The 19,018-nt window shown below is 42.5% G+C and overlaps 1 protein-coding gene across 10 annotated transcripts in view; it reads left to right on the top strand.

Annotated features, from left to right (window-relative positions):
* SH3KBP1 (SH3 domain containing kinase binding protein 1) overlaps positions 1–19,018 on the top strand; it is a 335,619-nt gene that overhangs the window by 176,564 nt on the left and 140,037 nt on the right. For 6 of the 10 annotated variants that reach the window (XM_032840760.1, XM_032840767.1, XM_032840761.1 and 3 more), the window contains exon 5: positions 17,997–18,126. In XM_032840760.1, the coding sequence (XP_032696651.1) occupies positions 17,997–18,126 (130 nt within the window). Of the gene's footprint in view, positions 1–17,996; positions 18,127–18,671; positions 18,732–19,018 lie in introns of all 10 variants that reach the window. The other 4 variants (XM_032840763.1, XM_032840758.1, XM_032840765.1 and 1 more) reach the window with 1 other exon arrangement.

Here is a 19,018-nt window from a genome sequence, read left to right as displayed (position 1 = left end):
GCCATTCACCATTTTGGAGAGAGAGAGACTGTGTGTGTGTGCAAGTGAGCAGGGGAAGGGGCAGAGGGAGAGGGAGAGAGAGAATCTTAAGCTGAGCACAGAGCTTGACTCTCGGCTCACTCTCACGACCCTGAGATCGTGATCTGAGCTGACATCAAGAGTTGGATGCTTAACCAGCTGAAATACCTGGGCATCCCTCATTCATCATTTTGTATCCCTGTTGCCAAGCAGGGCACTTAGGAGACATTTGTCAAAAGCTGACTGAGTGAAACATGAACGGACAACACAGTAGAACATTTATGCTAGTGGTAGAAGGACAAATTTGGTAAGACCGAATCCATGCAAGAAGTTCCAAAGGAAATAGTAAATAGTGTGACTAACTTAAAAAAAAAAGGTTAAAATTTTGGTATAATTTGAAGAAACTTTAGCAAACACCCCCCCCCCGCCAGAGAACAACAAATAAGAAACATTTTACAATAAATGATCATGAAAAGTTATTATATATATCACATATGAAATTATATTAAAAAGGTACTATAACAATGATAAATAGTAAATAAATCTGCCATAAACACAAATCCCACAAAGAAAAACCTTTACCATGAGGAAATGTTCCACACTGCTCTTAATTAAATAAATACAAATTAAGGCAATAATGGGTCCTGCTTTTGAGAATCCTAAGAAAACATTTTGCTGTTAAGACTTGGTAATACCAAGGAGAAGTGACAACTTTGTATATCTTTATGATCCTAATACGAACCTATTTAGCAGGCTATGGCAAGAGCTGTAAAAATCTGAACTAACATCCTTTGAGCCAGTAATCTCACTCCCAGGAATTTATCCAAAGAAAATGGTTAACAGAAAAAAAAATATGTGAAACATGTTAATTGCTTGTGATAGTGAAAAATAATCGAGAGAGAATAGTTATGTGAATTAAGTGATATTATTCAGCTAGAAGATTGTGAAGACATTAAGATGGTAAACCCAGAGGTCTTTAAATCTGTATTTATTACAGTACTGTGTACTGTAATTTTCTGTTAAATTCTGCTAACCTGAGAGCTTTTCAACAGCAGGGATCTGGTTTTGATCTATCTTAAATTACATGGTACCTGGAAGAGTGCCTGAAACCTAATACGTACCTTAATGAATGTTTGCTGAATAAGTAAGTGAATAAATGGAAATATGAAAAGATTTTTTTGCAAAAGAAATGAACAGATCAGGACACAAAGTTGCATACACTAGGACACAGCCATGTAAAATACATCTCTGTGTGATTGAAGACTGTAAGGGAATGAGAATTGAAAATGGTTGTGTCACAGAAGCAGTTTTCCTTTAATGTTGTAATAATGTTTTATGAAATACAAAGCAAGATAAGGAAAATTATTAACACATTCCTCGGAGATAGTGCCCACCCTCCCCTGCCCCTTGGCTGTAGGGAATGCGGGCGTGGATCACTGAAGGAGAGGAGGGATCACAGTTGTTAGTTAACTCTTTGCAGAGATGACTTAGGACATCCCTGCTGCAGGACCAGTGTCCTCTTCAGTGCCAGGCTTCATGATGGTCTTGCTTCCCAGAGGAAAAAGGAAAAATATGTAACCTAGGATATTTATGTAAAATAAAACATAAAGATTGGCCTTTTCAACCACATTTTAAAAATTATATGATCAAAAATGAGTTTTCTCATTATGTCAATTGACTTGTAATATTGCAGATACTGGGCCATTGTCACTGCATATTATAAAATATGTCTTTTTATAATGGACGTATAAACGCCAGTGGGTATTTTCCCATTCCACCGGAAACTAAAAATAAACATCCCAAATCAATAAGAACTCTTCAATCACAGAGATAGATTGAGGTAAGACCATAGTTTTAGCTTTGCAAGACTTGGAAACCAGTCAATCTATTGGACAATAAAAATACGATAGATGATATCATGTATATGTGTCTAAATATGTTATATTATTCTTGACTGATTAACAGATTGATTCTACAGTATTGCAAAGCTACACACACACACACACACACACACACACATACAAATGCACACACACACCTCACCCCAAAGGGAAAAAAAAACCCAGACAACTCTTAGGAGGATTTTGGAGGTATGGACTGGTTTTTTGAAAAGGGTTGAATCAAGTAGAGAATCTTAAAACCTGATATTTTATATATATTAATTAAGTTAGATATATATCTTATTTAAGACAATTTAAGATATTTTATATCTTATTTAATTTTGCCTAAAAATATAAAAATGTACATTCATTTGCCATTTGTCACCATAAGCTCATAGGGTCAAGGTGTTTTCCTTGAATATGGGTTTGTTGGTTTGAGTTCCATCCTCTCTGCTTCCATAGTGCCTCCTTCATGATTTCCATCAGTTTCTTTAGAATGGATTGATACTAACACAAGGAAAGCAACCAGAGTACCCCCTCCTTCTAAAGAAAGTTCTGCAGTACAGTGCCCCGAACCCTGTCTCTTCTGGTTGTCCTTTCTGCACCTAATTTGGCATTAGGTTTTGTTTTTTTTTTTAACTTTCACATCGTTCACCTTTTCACCTCATCACCACAAACTTTGTCTTTACACTTATCTGTTTTTTGAGCCACGTAACCACATGGTGGGCTCACAGAGCAGCGGCCTGGCACAGGTTTGGGTAGATGCAGCCTGACTCCCGCCTGGCAGGAGCCAACTGCCAGCCCCGAGTGCTCAGCCCGGATGGGCATGCGCAGGGTGGCTCAGAGAAGGAGTGGGGAAGGCAGGGCTGGCTGGGCTGAGAGCACCTGGCAAAGTCACCATCCTCAGAAAAGCACGTAGAATTCCTCTGTCTCCTGACTAGAGACAGGGACCCCGCACTCATTGTTAGATTCAGCTTTGTGAACCCAAAGGAACTGGGCTGCCCGTTCGAAAGGAAGAATAGCAGACTGAGTTCTTGTTGCTGGTTTTTTTTTTTTTAAGAAAATCACTATAAATGCACACTTGTGTCTTTTTTGTCCAGAGTGGAGAGGACTGGTAAATGCAGGTGAAATTGTAATTATAAGACCAGAGATGGTATATAGACAAGCTTGTCAGGAGTAATGGCATTTGAGGGCCTCTGGAGTTTCAAACCTGGCTTATTGACCTATTTTTTTAAGTGCATTGAAACCTCTGTGTTTTCCTGTCTGTGTTATCCAGAGCCTGGGAAATGAGCCACTTTTCTTCTCGTGTTGGATGAGCTTGATCTCAACCAGTCTGTCTGAGTGGGGGCCCAAGGAATATTCAGAGATTCTTGCTTTTATTTGTTCCTTGTGGTTTGTTTTTGAGGTATTTTTCAGTGGTCCCTAGTCAGGCTCGCTGTAGATCAATGGCTTTCATTTCAGATTTTAAGCCTGACCTGGCCTTATAGTTTGCAAAGATGGTAACTTGCACTTTCAAGAAACATAGGCATCTTCTCATACCCACAAAGTGGGTTTGGTTCTCTCACCTCGAGTTCAATGAGCTGTTGAAATTCTTCAGAAGTTTAACTCAATCAGACAACCTTTGTGGGTACGGATGCGCAGTTATGATATTGTGAATTATAATAAGAACTATATATATCTGGTCTCTGCCTGGCACAGAGCTCCTAAAACTCTTGGAATTTCCTATAAGAGTGATAAAGGTGTCTTCCCTTATGTTATTGAGGTGACTTTTTGAAACACCTGAGCAAAGAGGCCAGTTGCCAGTGGAGCCAATGGTGGAACTTTCAGCCCCACCCACTGACCCTGGCAAGGGGAGAGGGCCTGGAGGTCGAATCAGGTGCCAGTAGCCAGTGAGTTAATCAACCATGCCTATGTAATAAAGCCTCCATTAAAACCCCCAAAGGACAGGATTCAGAGAGCTTCTGGGTTGGTGAACATGTGGAGGTGCGTGGAGAGTGGTGCCTGGAGAGGGTATGGAAACTCCACGCCCTTTCCCCGTGCCTTGACCTGTGCATCTCTTCCATCGGACTGTTCCTGAGTTATATCCTTTTCTAATAAATCAGTGACCTGGTAAGTAAAATGTTTCTCTTGAGTTCTGTGAGCTGCTCTAGGAAATTAATTGAACCTGAGGAGGGGATCATGGGAACCTCTGATTTATGGGTCCAAAGGGTAGGTGACAATCTGGACTTGCAAGTGGCCTCTACAGTGGGGGGACAGGGAACAGAGCAGTCTTGCAGGTCCGAGCTCTTAACCTGTGGGATATGCAGCTGTTTCTGAGTAGAGAGTGTCAGAATTGAGTTAAATGGTAGGACACCCAGCTGATGTCTGAAGAATTGCTTGTTGGTGTGGGGAAACCTCTCTCACCCCCCACACACATTGGAACTGGGTCCAGGGATCCCAAATAGCAGGAAATCCTCATTTCATTCTTGGTGTAAGAACTTCAAAGACTTGCTTTTGTTTTGTGCTTGCCCATGAGAAGTCAAGTTTATTTAAAAGCTGATTAGTTACTAGGTAATCCAAGCATACCCAAATTCTTACCCATCAAGGCACCCCTTGCTTTAGAAGGGTTTATCTTTTCCAAAAAAGAGATAACATTAATATAAAAAATTTGTTTATTAGAGTGTGATAATCCAAAATGCTTAGGCTGCTCTATAGTCATTTCTTCCAGTGATTTTGGGTAGACATGTCTGGTGATGTAATTTGCAGAGATGACAGAGCATGTTAAGGAGAGGGACGTCGTGATTAGAAGAAAAGGTGATTAGATTAGTATTATCAGCCCGCAAAACAGACTACAACCGTATAAAAGCAACATATTTGCAAGTCGCAGTGTATTTATAAGAGATTTGCAAAGCTATGGGATTTATCAACTGTTTGAGCTCTTACTCTGTGACAAGCTGGGTTCATGGAGATTTAGAGTAAGAACATGTTCAGTATAGTCAGGGAGGGGAAGATACGCACAGCTAAGAAGGGAATTAAGAACCCAGGATGCTAGGAGAGCAGCAAACGATGGCACTGACAAATGACGAAGGATTTAAAAACAAAGGCACTCAGCGAAGGTGAAGAAGATGCTTCTGAGAACAAGAAGAACTTCAACCACGGGCACGGGGAAGATGAGAAGTATTTGCATTCTTTCAGCAAGCACAGGGTATATTGTGTAAGGTGCTCGGCTAGTCTGGGAAGGGGGGGAACAGGGTGTTCTTACAGCGTTGCTCCAGAGTCAGGGATGACCTGTGAAGCTTCCGCAGCAGGTGTGGGGTATCAGGAGCAGAAGCTGGCCCCTGCGGCAAAATGCACATGAGATAAGTGACAGTGCCTCCTACACTGAACTTTTTTTTTAAGATTTTTAAATTTTATTTATTTGTCAGGGGGAGAGAGAGAGAGAGAGAGAACGTGTGCATAAGCAGGGGAAGCAGCAGGTAGAGGGAGAGGGGGAAGCAGGCTCCCTGCTGAGCAGGGAGCCCCATGTGGGGGTCGATCCCAGGACCCTGAGATCATGACCTGAGCCGAAGGCAGATGCTTAATGACTGAGCCCCCCGGGTGCCCCTCCTACACTGAACTTTTAAAGGAATACCCCCATGAAGGTATCTTACATATGGGTTTTATGAGATTAACACAAACCCATAGATAATTTTGTCATCTTCGAGTAGTGGCAGGACAAAGCTTCAGGATCTTGATTCATCAGAAAGCTTATCTTGTTGGCTTGATTTACTCTTTGCTCAGATTTCCAAGTTGCTGTGATAGTAAGGCTTTAGCATAGGGTCATTTAGGAATTGGGGGACCTGTAGACTAGCCTGTAACAATTCTGAAGGACAGAACTGTCCTCTTCTCGAGAACAACCCTATCAAAAACCCTTTCCACTGTGAGGCAAATCATGGATATAGCTCTGTCTCATTGGGCAGAATTTGCTGAAGTCTTTTTTTTTTTTTTTTATAAACATATATTTTTTCCCCAGGGGTACAGGTCTGTGAATCGCCAGGTTTACACACTTCACCGCACTCACCATAGCACATACCCTCCCCAATGTCCATAATAACCCCACCCCCCCTCCCAACCCCCCTCCCCCCAGCAACCCTCAGTTTGTTTTGTGAGATTAAGAGTCACTTATGGTTTGTCTCCCTCCCAATCCCATCTTGCTTCATTTACTCTTCTCCTACCCCCTTAACCCCCATGTTGCATCTCCTCTCCCTCATATCAGGGAGATCATATGATAGTTGTCTTTCTCCGATTGACTTATTTCGCTAAGCATGATACCCTCTAGTTCCATCCACGTCGTCGCAAATGGCGAGATTTCATTTCTTTTGATGGCTGCATAGTATTCCATTGTGTATATATACCACATCTTCTTTATCCATTCGTCTGTTGATGGACATCTAGGTTCTTTCCATAGTTTGGCTATTGTAGACATTGCTGCTATAAACATTCGGGTGCCCGTGCCCCTTCGGATCACTACGTTTGTATCTTTAGGGTAAATACCCAGCAGTGCAATTGCTGGGTCATAGGGTAGTTCTATTTTCAACATTTTGAGGAACCTCCATGCTGTTTTCCAGAGTGGTTGCACCAGCTTGCATTCCCACCAACAGTGTAGGAGGGTTCCCCTTTCTCCGCATCCTCGCCAGCATCTGTCATTTCCGGACTTGTTAATTTTAGCCATTCTGACTGGTGTGAGGTGGTATCTCATTGTGGTTTTGATTTGTATTTCCCTGATGCCGAGTGATATGGAGCACTTTTTCATGTGTCTGTTGGCCATCTGGATGTCTTCTTTGCAGAAATGTCTGTTCATGTCTTCTGCCCATTTCTTGATTGGATTATTTGTTCTTTGGGTGTTGAGTTTGCTAAGTTCTTTATAGATTCTGGACACTAGCCCTTTATCTGATGTGTCGTTTGCAAATATCTTCTCCCATTCTGTCAGTTGTCTTTTGGTTTTGTTAACTGTTTCTTTTGCTGTACAAAAGCTTTTGATTTTGATAAAATCCCAATAGTTCATTTTTGCCTTTGCTTCCCTTGCCTTTGGCGATGTTCCTAGGAAGATGTTGCTGCGGCTGAGGTCGAAGAGGTTGCTGCCTGTGTTCTCCTCAAGCATTTGGATGGACTCCTTTCTCACATTGAGGTCCTTCATCCATTTTGAGTCTATTTTTGTGTGTGGTGTAAGGAAATGATCCAGTTTCATTTTTCTGCATGTGGCTGTCCAATTTTCCCAACACCATTTATTGAAGAGGCTGTCTTTTTTCCATTGGACATTCTTTCCTGCTTTGTCGAAGATTAGCTGACCATAGAGTTGAGGGTCTATTTCTGGGCTCTCTATTCTGTTCCATTGATCTATGTGTCTGTTTTTGTGCCAGTACCATGCTGTCTTGATGATGACAGCTTTGTAGTAGAGCTTGAAGTCTGGAATTGTGATGCCACCAACTTTGGCTTTCTTTTTCAATATTCCATTGGCTATTCGCGGTCTTTTCTGGTTCCATATAAATTTTAGGATTATTTGTTCCATTTCTTTGAAAAAAATGGATGGTACTTTGATAGGAATTGCATTAAATGTGTAGATTGCTTTAGGTAGCATAGACATTTTCACAATATTTATTCTTCCAATCCAGGAGCATGGAACATTTTTCCATTTCTTTGTGTCTTCCTCAATTTATTTCATGAGTACTTTATAGTTTTCTGTGTATAGATTCTTAGTCTCTTTGGTTAGGTTTATTCCTAGGTATCTTATAGTTTTGGGTGCAATTGTAAATGGGATTGACTCCTTAATTTCTCTTTCTTCTGTCTTGTTGTTGGTGTAGAGAAATGCAACTGATTTCTGTGCATTGATTTTATATCCTGACACTTTACTGAATTCCTGTACCAGTTCTAGCAGTTTTGGAGTGGAGTCTTTTGGGTTTTCCACATATAGTATCATATCATCTGCGAAGAGTGATAGTTTGACTTCTTCTTTGCCGATTTGGATGCCTTTAATTTCTTTTTGTTGTCTGATTGCTGAGGCTAGGACTTCTAGTACTATGTTGAATAGCAGTGGTGATAACGGACATCCCTGCCGTGTTCCTGACCTTAGCGGAAAAGCTTTCAGTTTTTCTCCATTGAGAATGATATTTGCGATGGGTTTTTCATAGATGGCTTTGATAATATTGAGGTATGTGCCCTCTATCCCTACACTTTGAAGAGTTTTGATCAGGAAGGGATGCTGTACTTTGTCAAATGCTTTTTCAGCATCTATGGAGAGTATCATATGGTTCTTGTTCTTTCTTTTATTAATGTGTTGTATCACATTGATTGATTTGCGGATGTTGAACCAACCTTGCAGCCCTGGAATAAATCCCACTTGGTCGTGGTGAATAATCCTTTTAATGTACTGTTGAATCCTATTGGCTAGTATTTTGGTGAGAATTTTTGCATCTGTGTTCATCAAGGATATTGGTCTGTAGTTCTCTTTTTTGGTGGGATCCTTGTCTGGTTTTGGGATCAAGGTGATGCTGGCCTCATAAAATGAGTTTGGAAGTTTTCCTTCCATTTCTATTTTTTGGAACAGTTTCAGGAGAATAGGAATTAGTTCTTCTTTAAATGTTTGGTAGAATTCCCCCGGGAAGCCGTCTGGCCCTGGGCTTTTGTTTGTTTGGAGGTTTTTGATGACTGTTTCAATCTCCTTACTGGTTATGGGTCTGTTCAGGCTTTCTATTTCTTCCTGGTTCTGTTGTGGTAGTTTATATGTCTCTAGGAATGCATCCATTTCTTCCAGATTGTCAAATTTGTTGGCATAGAGTTGCTCATAATATGTTCTTATGATTGTCTGTATTTCTTTGGTGTTAGTTGTGATCTCTCCTCTTTCATTCATGATTTTATTGATTTGGGTCCTTTCTCTTTTCTTTTTGATAAGTCTGGCCAGGGGTTTATCAATCTTATTAATTCTTTCAAAGAACCAGCTCCTAGTTTCGTTGATTTGTTCTATTGTTTTTTTGGTTTCTATTTCATTGATTTCTGATCTAATCTTTATGATTTCTCTTCTCCTGCTGGGTTTAGGGTTTCTTTCTTGTTCTTTCTCCAGCTCCTTTAGGTGTAGGGTTAGGTTGTGTACCTGAGACCTTTCTTGTTTCTTGAGAAAGGCTTGTACCGCTATATATTTTCCTCTCAGGACTGCCTTTGTTGTGTCCCACAGATTTTGAACCGTTGTATTTTCATTATCATTTGTTTCCATGAATTTTTTCAATTCTTCTTTAATTTCCTGGTTGACCCATTCATTCTTTAGAAGGATGCTGTTTAGTCTCCATGTATTTGGGTTCTTTCCAAATTTCCTCTTGTGATTGAGTTCTAGCTTCAGAGCATTGTGGTCTGAAAATATGCAGGGAATGATCCCAATCTTTTGATACCGGTTGAGACCTGATTTAGGACCGAGGATGTGATCTATTCTGGAGAATGTTCCATGGGCACTAGAGAAGAATGTGTATTCTGTTGCTTTGGGATGAAATGTCCTGAATATATCTGTGATATCCATCTGGTCCAGTGTGTCATTTAAGGCCTTTATTTCCTTGTTGATCTTTTGCTTGGATGATCTGTCCATTTCAGTGAGGGGAGTGTTAAAGTCCCCTACTATTATTGTATTATTGTTGATGTGCTTCTTTGATTTTGTTATTAATTGGTTTATATAGTTGGCTGCTCCCACGTTAGGGGCATAGATATTTAAAATTGTTAGATCTTCTTGTTGGACAGATCCTTTGAGTATGATATAGTGTCCTTCCTCATCTCTTATTATAGTCTTTGGCTTAAAATCTAATTGATCTGATATAAGGATTGCCACTCCTGCTTTCTTCTGATGTCCATTAGCATGGTAAATTCTTTTCCACCCCCTCACTTTAAATCTGAAGGTGTCTTCGGGTTTAAAATGAATTTCTTGTAGGCAACATATAGATGGGTTTTGTTTTTTTATCCATTCTGATACCCTGTGTCTTTTGATTGGGGCATTTAGCCCATTAACATTCAGGGTAACTATTGAGAGATATGAATTTAGTGCCATTGTATTGCCTGTAAGGTGACTGTTATTGTATACTGTTTCTGTTCCTTTCTGATCTACTAGTTTTAGGGTCTCTCTTTGCTTAGAGGACCCCTTTCAATATTTCCTGTAGAGCTGGTTTGGTGTTTGCAAATTCTTTCAGTTTTTGTTTGTCCTGGAAGCTTTTAATCTATCCTTCTATTTTCAAAGATAGCCTAGCTGGATATAGTATTCTTGGCTGCATGTTTTTCTCGTTTAGTACTCTGAATATATCATGCCAGCTCTTTCTGGCCTGCCAGGTCTCTGTGGATAAGTCTGCTGCCATTCTAATATTTTTACCATTGTATGTTACAGACTTCTTTTCCCGGGCTGCTTTCAGGATTTTCTCTTTGTCACTAAGACTTGTAAATTTGACTATTAGGTGACGGGGTGTGGACCTATTCTTATTGATTTTGAGGGGGGTTCTCTGAACCTCCTGGATTTTGATGCTTGTTCCCTTTGCCATATTGGGGAAATTCTCTCCAATAATTCTCTCCAATATACCTTCTGCTCCCCTCTCTCTTTCTTCTTCTTCTGGAATCCCAATTATTCTAATGTTTCGTCTTATGGTGTCACTTATCTCTCGAATTCTCCCCTCGTGGTCCAGTAGCTGTTTGTCCCTCTTTTGCTCAGCTTCTTTATTCTCTGTCATTTGGTCTTCTATATCGCTAATTCTTTCTTCTGCCTCATTTATCCTAGCAGTGAGAGCCTCCATTTTTTATTACACCTCATTAATAGCTTTTTTGATTTCAACTTGATTAGATTTTAGTTCTTTTATTTCTCCAGAAAGGGCTTTTATATCTCCCGAGAGGGTTTCTCTAATATCTTCCATGCCTTTTTCGAGCCCGGCTAGAAGCTTGAGAATCGTCATTCTAAACTCTAGATCTGACATATTACCAATGTCTGTATTGATTAGGTCCCTAGCCTTTGGTACTGCCTCTTGTTCTTTTTTTTGTGGTGAATTTTTCCGTCTTGTCATTTTGTCCAGATAAGAGTATATGAAGGAACAAGAAAAATACTAAAAGCGTGGCAACAACCCCAGGAAAATATGCTTTAGCCAAATCAGACAAGATCCCAAATCATGGGGGGGGGGAAGGGGATATAAATAGGTTCAGAAAGAAAAAAAGAAAAAAAAAAGAAAAAAGAAACAAATAAAAAAAGAAAACCAATAATGAAAAAATATAAAATGGAAAATATATATATATATATTAGATAAACTAGTTAAAAAACGTTAAAAAAGGGTAAAAGTTAAAAAAATTTAGCAGAAGAAGAGAAAAAAAAATTGAAAAAGAAAAAAAAATTAAATTAACTGCAAGGCTAAAGAATCATGGGGAGAAAGCCATGAGTTCCGTGCTTTGCTTTCTCCTTCTCTGGAATTCCGCTGCTCTCCTTGGTATTGAAACTGCACTCCTTGGTAGGTGAACTTGGTCCCGGCTGGGTTTCTTGTTGATCTTCTGGGGGAGGGGCCTGTTGTAGTGATTCTAAGTGTCTTTGCCCCAGGCGGAGTTGCACCGCCCTTACCAGGGGCCGGGCTGAGTAATCCGCTCGGGTTTGCTTTCGGGAGCTTTTGTTCCCTGAGCGCTTTCCGTAGAGTCCGGAGGACGGGAATCAAGATGGCGGCCTCCCAGTCTCCGGCCCAGAGGAGCCGAGAGCTCGGGGTCCCACTCCTCAGTGCGCCCTCAGAGAACAGCGCCCAATTGCTCCCGTCACCCTGGCCTCCGGCCGCGCTCCGAGCTGACCGAGCCTGAGACCGGTTCAAGGTAAACCCGAGTTTAGAGCTCACTCCTCGGCTCTGTCTCTGTAGCCGGCTTCCCCGTTCTAATACCTGCAAGCTCTGCGACACTCAGACACCCCCGATCCTTCTGTGACCCTGCGGGACCTGAGGCCACACTGACCCCGCGTGCACTTCACCCCGGTTAAGCCTCTGGAGCGATGTCCCTCAGCGGAACAGACTTTTAAAAGTCCCGATTTTGTGCTCCGTTGCTCCGCCGCTTGCCGGGAGCCGGCCCCTCCCCCCCGCCGTCTATCTTCCCGTCGCTTTGGATTCACTTCTCCGCCAGTCCTACCTTTCAGAAAGTGGTTGATTTTCTGTTTCTAGAATTGCTGCTGTTCTTCTCTTCGATCTCCTGTTGGATTTGTAGGTGTTTGCAATCTTTAGATAAGCTATCTAGCTGATCTCCCGCTACCTGAAGTAGTCTCAGCTGCTACTTCTCCGCCATCTTGACTCCTCCCCCACCTTGCTGAAGTCTTAAATGGAAATTGTGTGTGTTTTCTTCAGTCATTCCCCTTTGAATTACTCTGCAGATTTCTCTTTTGAGGGGCCTCTTTCATGTGGAATAGGCTTATTCTCAGAAGAACGAGGTAAAAAAAAATCACTTTCCTATGTGTATGGAATGTTGTGGCCTTGCCAGAAAGAGGCATTCAGACAGCGAACTACGCAGGAATTGGGGGAAAATATTGGCCCCAGCCTTTAGGACCTAGAGAACACTTGTCTGTTTGGCTCAACCAGCTTTCCTATCCCCACATCAACAGGGATGGTTATTTAAAGCAACTAAAATGGAAAATAATGTAGGTGTTTATGCCATTAGGGAGTGGTTCCCTTAAAAATATTTTTTTCACTAATTCCACTAACAGAAAAAGGTGTTTTCTAGAAACAATTTGTATTTTTTCAGCAATATCCTAAAGGTAAAACTACATGTTAGAATATTTATGTGACATTCTAGAAAAGGTGAAATCAGTCATAGGTGATGAAAATCAGATAAGTGGTTGCTTGTGAAGGTGGATTGACTAGGAAGGGGCACAGGGAATTTTCTGGAGTGATGGAAACTTTCTGTATATTGATAGAGGTATGGGTTACATGGGTGCATATATGAAAACTGATTGACTTGTACTACTAAAACGTGTGCATTATATGAATTATACCTCAATTTTAAAAACTTTAAAAAACTAAGTATTTCTCTGGCATTTAATAATTTTTGAAAATACTTTCCCTTACTTCTCAAAGATGGGTGAAAGGGCCAGTGTGGAAATTATCATTTAATTATGTCTGAATACATTTTTAATTCAGATATAATTGAAATTAAACACTGTATTAGTTTTAGACATACAGCATAATGATTTGATACATGTATAGTATATGTTGTGATGAGATTATAGCAATGATACATAGTTAGAAATTGTTGGGGCGCCTCGGTGGCTCATTGGGTTAAAGCCTCTGCCTTTGGCTCAGGTCATGATCCCTGGGTCCTGGGATCCAGCCCCACATCGGGCTTTCTGCTCAGTAGGGAGCCTACTTCCCCCTCTCTCTCTGCCTGCCTCTCTGCCTACTTGCGATTTCTGTCAAATAAATAAAATCTTAAAAAAAAGAAACTGTTTTTAAGATCTACTGTCTTATCAACTTACAAATATATGATACACTACTGTTAACTATAGTCACCTTGCTATACATTACATCCCTGGGATTTATTTATCTTATAAATAGAATTTTGTACCTTTTGACCCCTTCACCTCTTTCACCTACCCCCCAGCCCTTGACTTTGGCAGCCACCACCATGTTCTCTGCATCCATGAGTTTGATTTTTTTTTTTTAAGATTCTACATAGAAGTGAGATTATATAGTACTTGTCTCGCTCTGATTAATTCCACCTAGGGTCCTACCCTCAAGGAACTAGAAAAAGAACAAATGAACTGCAAGATTGGTAGAAGGAAGGAAATAACAAAGATCAGAGTGTAAGTAAATGAAATCAAGTCTTAAAAGATAATAGAAAAGATCAGTGAAACTAAGAGTTTGTCTTCCAAAAAGATAAACAAAATAGACCGCTCTTTAGCTAGCCTCACCAAGAAGTAAAGGGGACTCAAATAAAATCAGAAATGAGAGAGGAGAGGTTACAAATGATAACACAGAATGACAAGGGATTGAAGGAGACTAGTCTGAGCAATTATTCACCAACAAGTTGGACAGGCTAGAGGAAATGGATAAATTTCTAGACCTTTTCTTAAAGCTTGACTTTTCCATTTTTTCTTTCTGGAAAGAGTGGTAAAACAGCTCTGGGAACAATAAAGCTGACCTCATTTACCTGTGCACCTCTCCCTCCTCCCCCCTCCTCTGACTGAGATTTGGACTACAAAGGGTTAATTGCACATAGAAAGCCATAACAGCCCTTAAATGGGTTTTTCTGTCTTGCTGCTTACACCCTGAAGTAGACTTTAGACCTGGTAAAGCTGTTGATCCCTTTCTCAGCACAGTTTACCAGGTAAAACTTCAATGCTGGTTAAGTTGAAACTATTCTGAATATCTCTGTACCTCGGACAGCCATGGTCATCTTTGTATCCACAGGCGTTCTCTCTGTAGTGCCTTACACATGTAGATAATGCGTGTAAAATTGGGGGGATGTGTTGACATTTGCCCAGCTGCTTCCCCAACTTCCAGCAGGGCTAAATAGCTAGAGATGAGCTCCTTGGGCCCTGAACCCACTTAGATGCTGGTTACTGTGAAGACATGGGAATTGCAAGGCCCCCAACACAAACTATTGAAATGCTTTTACTGTGTCTTTCTTTCTCGAACACAGCCAGGTGTAAACTACCCTATTTCCGGTTCTGGACCAAAGGCAGGGTTCCCTCTTAGGACAGAGCCATGGGCTCCAGATCTGGCTGGGTTGGGCTCAGGGGCGCAGGGTGGAGGCTGTTCTCAGCCCAGAGGCACTGCCAGCGGCAGGCTATGGATGAGTGTATGTTGCGGGGGGCGGGGGGGGGGGGGGGGGCATCAATTCCCCTTTATTACTCCCATTGGGGCAGAAATGGTAAGCCCTTGGTGACATCCATAATCCACGGTTTATTACAAAGGGACACATTTCTTTCTCTCTTTTAAATATAGAAACAAACCTAAGCAAGCTTGATTTCTAAGTGGAGGTACACGGGTTCTGTATGGTCCTTTCTTTGTTGCAGGAGCTTCTCAAGCGCTCTGTCTTTGTTTCATTCACCAGTGAGTCTGCCCCGAGCCCTGGAGCAGTGCGGGGTAGGTCCCTATTTAATGTAGGTCAAATAGGGAGGGGCGCGGAGACCTGGGCTTGGTGGGACTTAATTAAGAACAGTGGCTACCATCATCCCGTCTCTTGGTCCCATTTGCTCCTCACAGCAGGGCACATCGTTTTGTGGGGTAATCAGGGCTTCAGAGACCCCCCCATGGAGGGCTCCCCTAAATTTCCCTGCTTTTCATTCTTATTCATTCAGAATGTGGGGTATAGTGCTTTACTCTTTGAATGAATGAATGAATGAATGTAATCACTCTGGGCTTCACTGTCTTCATCTTAATACAGGAAGTTGAACTCTAGAATATTGCTGAAGAGGGAAAAGTGGGAGAGTGAGCATCATTTTTTTCTTTTTCTCGTATCTCTAGCCTGAATCTTAGAACCAAAGCAGCTGGCTATAAGAAGGGATAGTACTGAAAGGTTCTCACTGGTACAGGGGCCAGACCCCCCCCACCGCCCCACCCCACCCTGTGGCCACCACCACTGTGGCGCCTGTAATGAGAAATGAACCCCCCGGGCCATGAGCGGTGGTTGCGCTGCCTGTCCCTCCACACCGCGTGGCTAATGATAGAGCTCTGCTGCTTCCCTGTTGGCTACTCCTCTCAGACTGTGCTGTGACACTGATATCGGCATCTGGGGGTGTGGTGAGGCAAAGACACCCCTGTTTTCCCGGCAGGCAGCTAACCAATCCCTCACGTCAGGAGTACTTCCTTCGGGGATCTCAGGCTCCAGCCGCTTATTAGTGGGAACAGGGATGTTTTAGATACTGTCGAGCTGAATCAGATGGAATTGGCCCAGCTGCCCTGCGCTGTCGGGGATTCTGCTAGGGACTGCTCATTTGCAGTCCATGCCCTTGGTTTTTCCCTCCTGCCCCATGATTCTGGGAGAAAGAAGGTCATTTTATGGTTCCTCATTCAGGACAGGCACAAAGGATCCCCCACCACAAATCCGGTGACTATTTCTATTCAGGCTCATGGCGAATTTTCCCAACCGTCCTAATCCTATAAAAAGCTGCTTGAAAGAATAACACATATCGGTTGAGTCGGCATAGAAACATGGAATGGTTTCAAGTGAAGTGCTGTTAAATGCCACGATGTGGTATTGAATAGTCACTGGGACAGTTGTTCATAGATGTCTGGATTCTTTCCCGAAGATTCTGTGATCACGCAGATATAATTGCCACTCCGCAAGCCTGCCTCCCGTGAACTCCCTCACAAATGCTCCAGACACCATTCTGATTGTCTCCATTCCACAGGTTCTGTCAGCTTCCCCTTTTCTGGAGCGTCTCGCAAACATGCCCCCCCCGCCCTACTTATATGTATCTACCATTTCTCCTCTTCAAGGCCAACCTTAATTTTTGATTTCTTTTTTTCTCAAAGCCTTTCTGTAGCGTCCCCCACCTGGGTGAGCTTGACTTTGTGCAACAAGTTTGTTTGTGCTAAGTCATGGCATTTTCCCCATCTATTTACCTCCCATTGCTAGTTTTTAGTCACACCCATCCTCTCCCTTTTAACCACATGCCCTTTCTACCTCGGTAGATTGTCATCTGCTTCAGGGAGGAAAAAACCATGTCCTGTACAGTTTTGTGTCCCTAGTACGGAATCATAATACATCTGTCTCTAACACTGATCGAGTATAGCGTTATCCCCATTGTACAGACAGGAGCCAGGGTTCCTTTGGTAGGAAATGTGAATGAGGTTATGTAACTGCTGAGCTTCGGTAGGATTTGAACTGGGCTTTTTTGACTTTAATATTCTTTATCTTTTTTCATTGTTTTAGCTGTTAAATCCTATTTATCAGTTTGAGTTGGTGTTATAAGCATGTGGTAAAAACAAAAACAAAAACAAAAAAAAACAACAACAAAAAACAAAACACAAAAAAACAAGTCCAAGCGTTCGGGGTCTCTTTCTGTTACATTGCACGGCATGAGTAACAAGCATGAGTATGTGCTTGTTCTCAGAATGTCCTGTTATTTCCCTTCAAGAAGCCACCTCGGTGTTCTGACTTGTGACTTCTGCTCTTCTGTGAGTGGTTCCATCACAAAATCTTGGGATGACTTTTTACCTTCCTCTTGCTTGTCCCAGCTAATTGATAGCTCAAGACCAGTTACTACCTCCAAGGGCCTTCAGATGCATACCTGCCTTCTCCCTTGTCACCACTCCCCCCCTCCAATCCGGCCCTCACTCCCCTATGCAGAGGACTGCAGTATGGCTGCCCTCCCTCGCTCCCTTCACCCTGTTGTGCTTCATCTCAGGGTACTCTAGAAGCCTTCTGAAACCTGCAGGGAGTCCTGCTACCTTCCAATTGAGTTCTTAGCTCAGGGCATCTTACCTGTTTTTGTTAGGCTGTCTAGTTAGTTTGGGTAGTCTAGGGAAGCCACTGTCACTTGTTAAATAATGGTTTTAAATGCTTAAAATACAAAATTACAAAAGGGAACCATTGAAATAGCTATCAAGCTATTTTAAAAGCAAATTTTGATATGAAAATCTGTGTGATTTCCTATTATAATTAATAAATAATTCTGTAATGCATATATTAAATGACAAGGTCCCCAGCAGGTGTGGTAAGTACCACCACTTCCTAGTAGTCCTTGGGGCAAGCGGTATCTTGAGATCCCCGCAGCTTCTGTGCTGTGATAGGAAAATGTCCATCATTTGTTTGGTGATGAGTCATGGGTCCTTCTACTACGACTGTCTTATCTTCATTTTGTGACCAAAGGAAATGCCAAATGTCAGTCTGACATTAGTGAACATAAATTGTTAATTCTTTTCCACTTGTGTTTTTGGCTCCCAGGTTCAGTCCCCCCTCCCACCCCCCACCCCGCCTTCCTGAGTCTGAATCTCAAGACTCTGTGAGGTCTGCGATCTCATTCCCGGTCAGCTTGTAAGCTTTGGGTCCTCCCGCTCTCCCTGTGTGGGCTCTGCACTGTGCACCATACAGATGGGAGAGAAAACTGGGAGCCACGGTGTCTAACCTGAGCTCTGCATCTCTGTTCTTCTGTTTGTGTCTGTGCAGGTGGAAGAAGGATGGTGGGAAGGCGTTCTCAATGGAAAGACCGGAATGTTTCCTTCCAACTTCATCAAGGAACTGTCGGGGGAGTCGGATGACCTGGGCATTTCTCAGGATGAGCAGCTCTCCAAGTCAAGTAAGGAAGTCCCCTGTGCAAGGCGGGTGGGGGCACCGGCGGGTGCTGCTCCAGCCTCCCCGCTGTTCTATAGCCCATGCTGGGGGACGGCGACAGAAGCTCACGAGTGCACTTCTGCTTGTGCTGCCTTCACCCCTGCAGTGTAGTGGGTTATCCTTGTCAAGGTGTGAACTGCACACCTTCACGCGTGCGCAGGCAGATGCTGTCCATCTCTCGATAGGTGACCGTCAGCCTTCGTGCCATTTTAATATTCCCCTATGGCTCATATTACTGTTTCCATACCCTTCTCTCACTGCAAGTGGATCATTATTTTTTAAATGAACCAAATGAGACTGTATTTCTCAGCATCCTTTGAGGAACTTGGAGGAAAATGGCACACGCACACACACAAAAACCGTTGGTGGTGAGAAGTGCTGTGTTCGGGACGACTGCGTGCCAGTTTCCTTACCAGTTTGACAAGACAGCTGAGAGGCCAGCCCCACCTTGGTGAGCATGCGTGTCTTTCTGCGATGGTGAGAACGAACTCCAGGTCTTTCTTTCTCCAGGGCCTGAAGCTCTCCTCCCTCCAGCTTCTCTGCTGCCCTTTCCAGCTCATGGAGCAAAAGGTCAGGACCGGGAAACTTTGTTCTCCCAGTCGCTAACCCAACTTCCCACGTGGGCGTCTATGTATCTCTTGTGCCGTCTTGAGCCGAGGTCATGGCGTGAATGTCGTAAGAGGCTCGACTGTGTCCTGGTGGCGCGGCACTCTTTGGGGTTGCAGACCTCCCTTTCTAAACTCTGTGCTGTCAAAAGAATACTGAAACATCTTCCTTTTCCGTTTGGAAAAATCTGGCTAGAGCAGTGTTCGCAAGTTAGATGTTTCTCCTTTATTTAACCAGTAGTCCGATGGACA

The sequence above is a fragment of the Lontra canadensis genome, unplaced genomic scaffold (genome assembly GCF_010015895.1).
Source record: "Lontra canadensis isolate GAN:19392208 unplaced genomic scaffold, GSC_riverotter_1.0 scaffold116, whole genome shotgun sequence".
Classification (NCBI taxonomy): domain Eukaryota; kingdom Metazoa; phylum Chordata; class Mammalia; order Carnivora; family Mustelidae; genus Lontra; species Lontra canadensis.
Note: the sequence above shows the minus strand (reverse complement) of the source record. Positions and strands in the feature narration are given on the sequence as shown.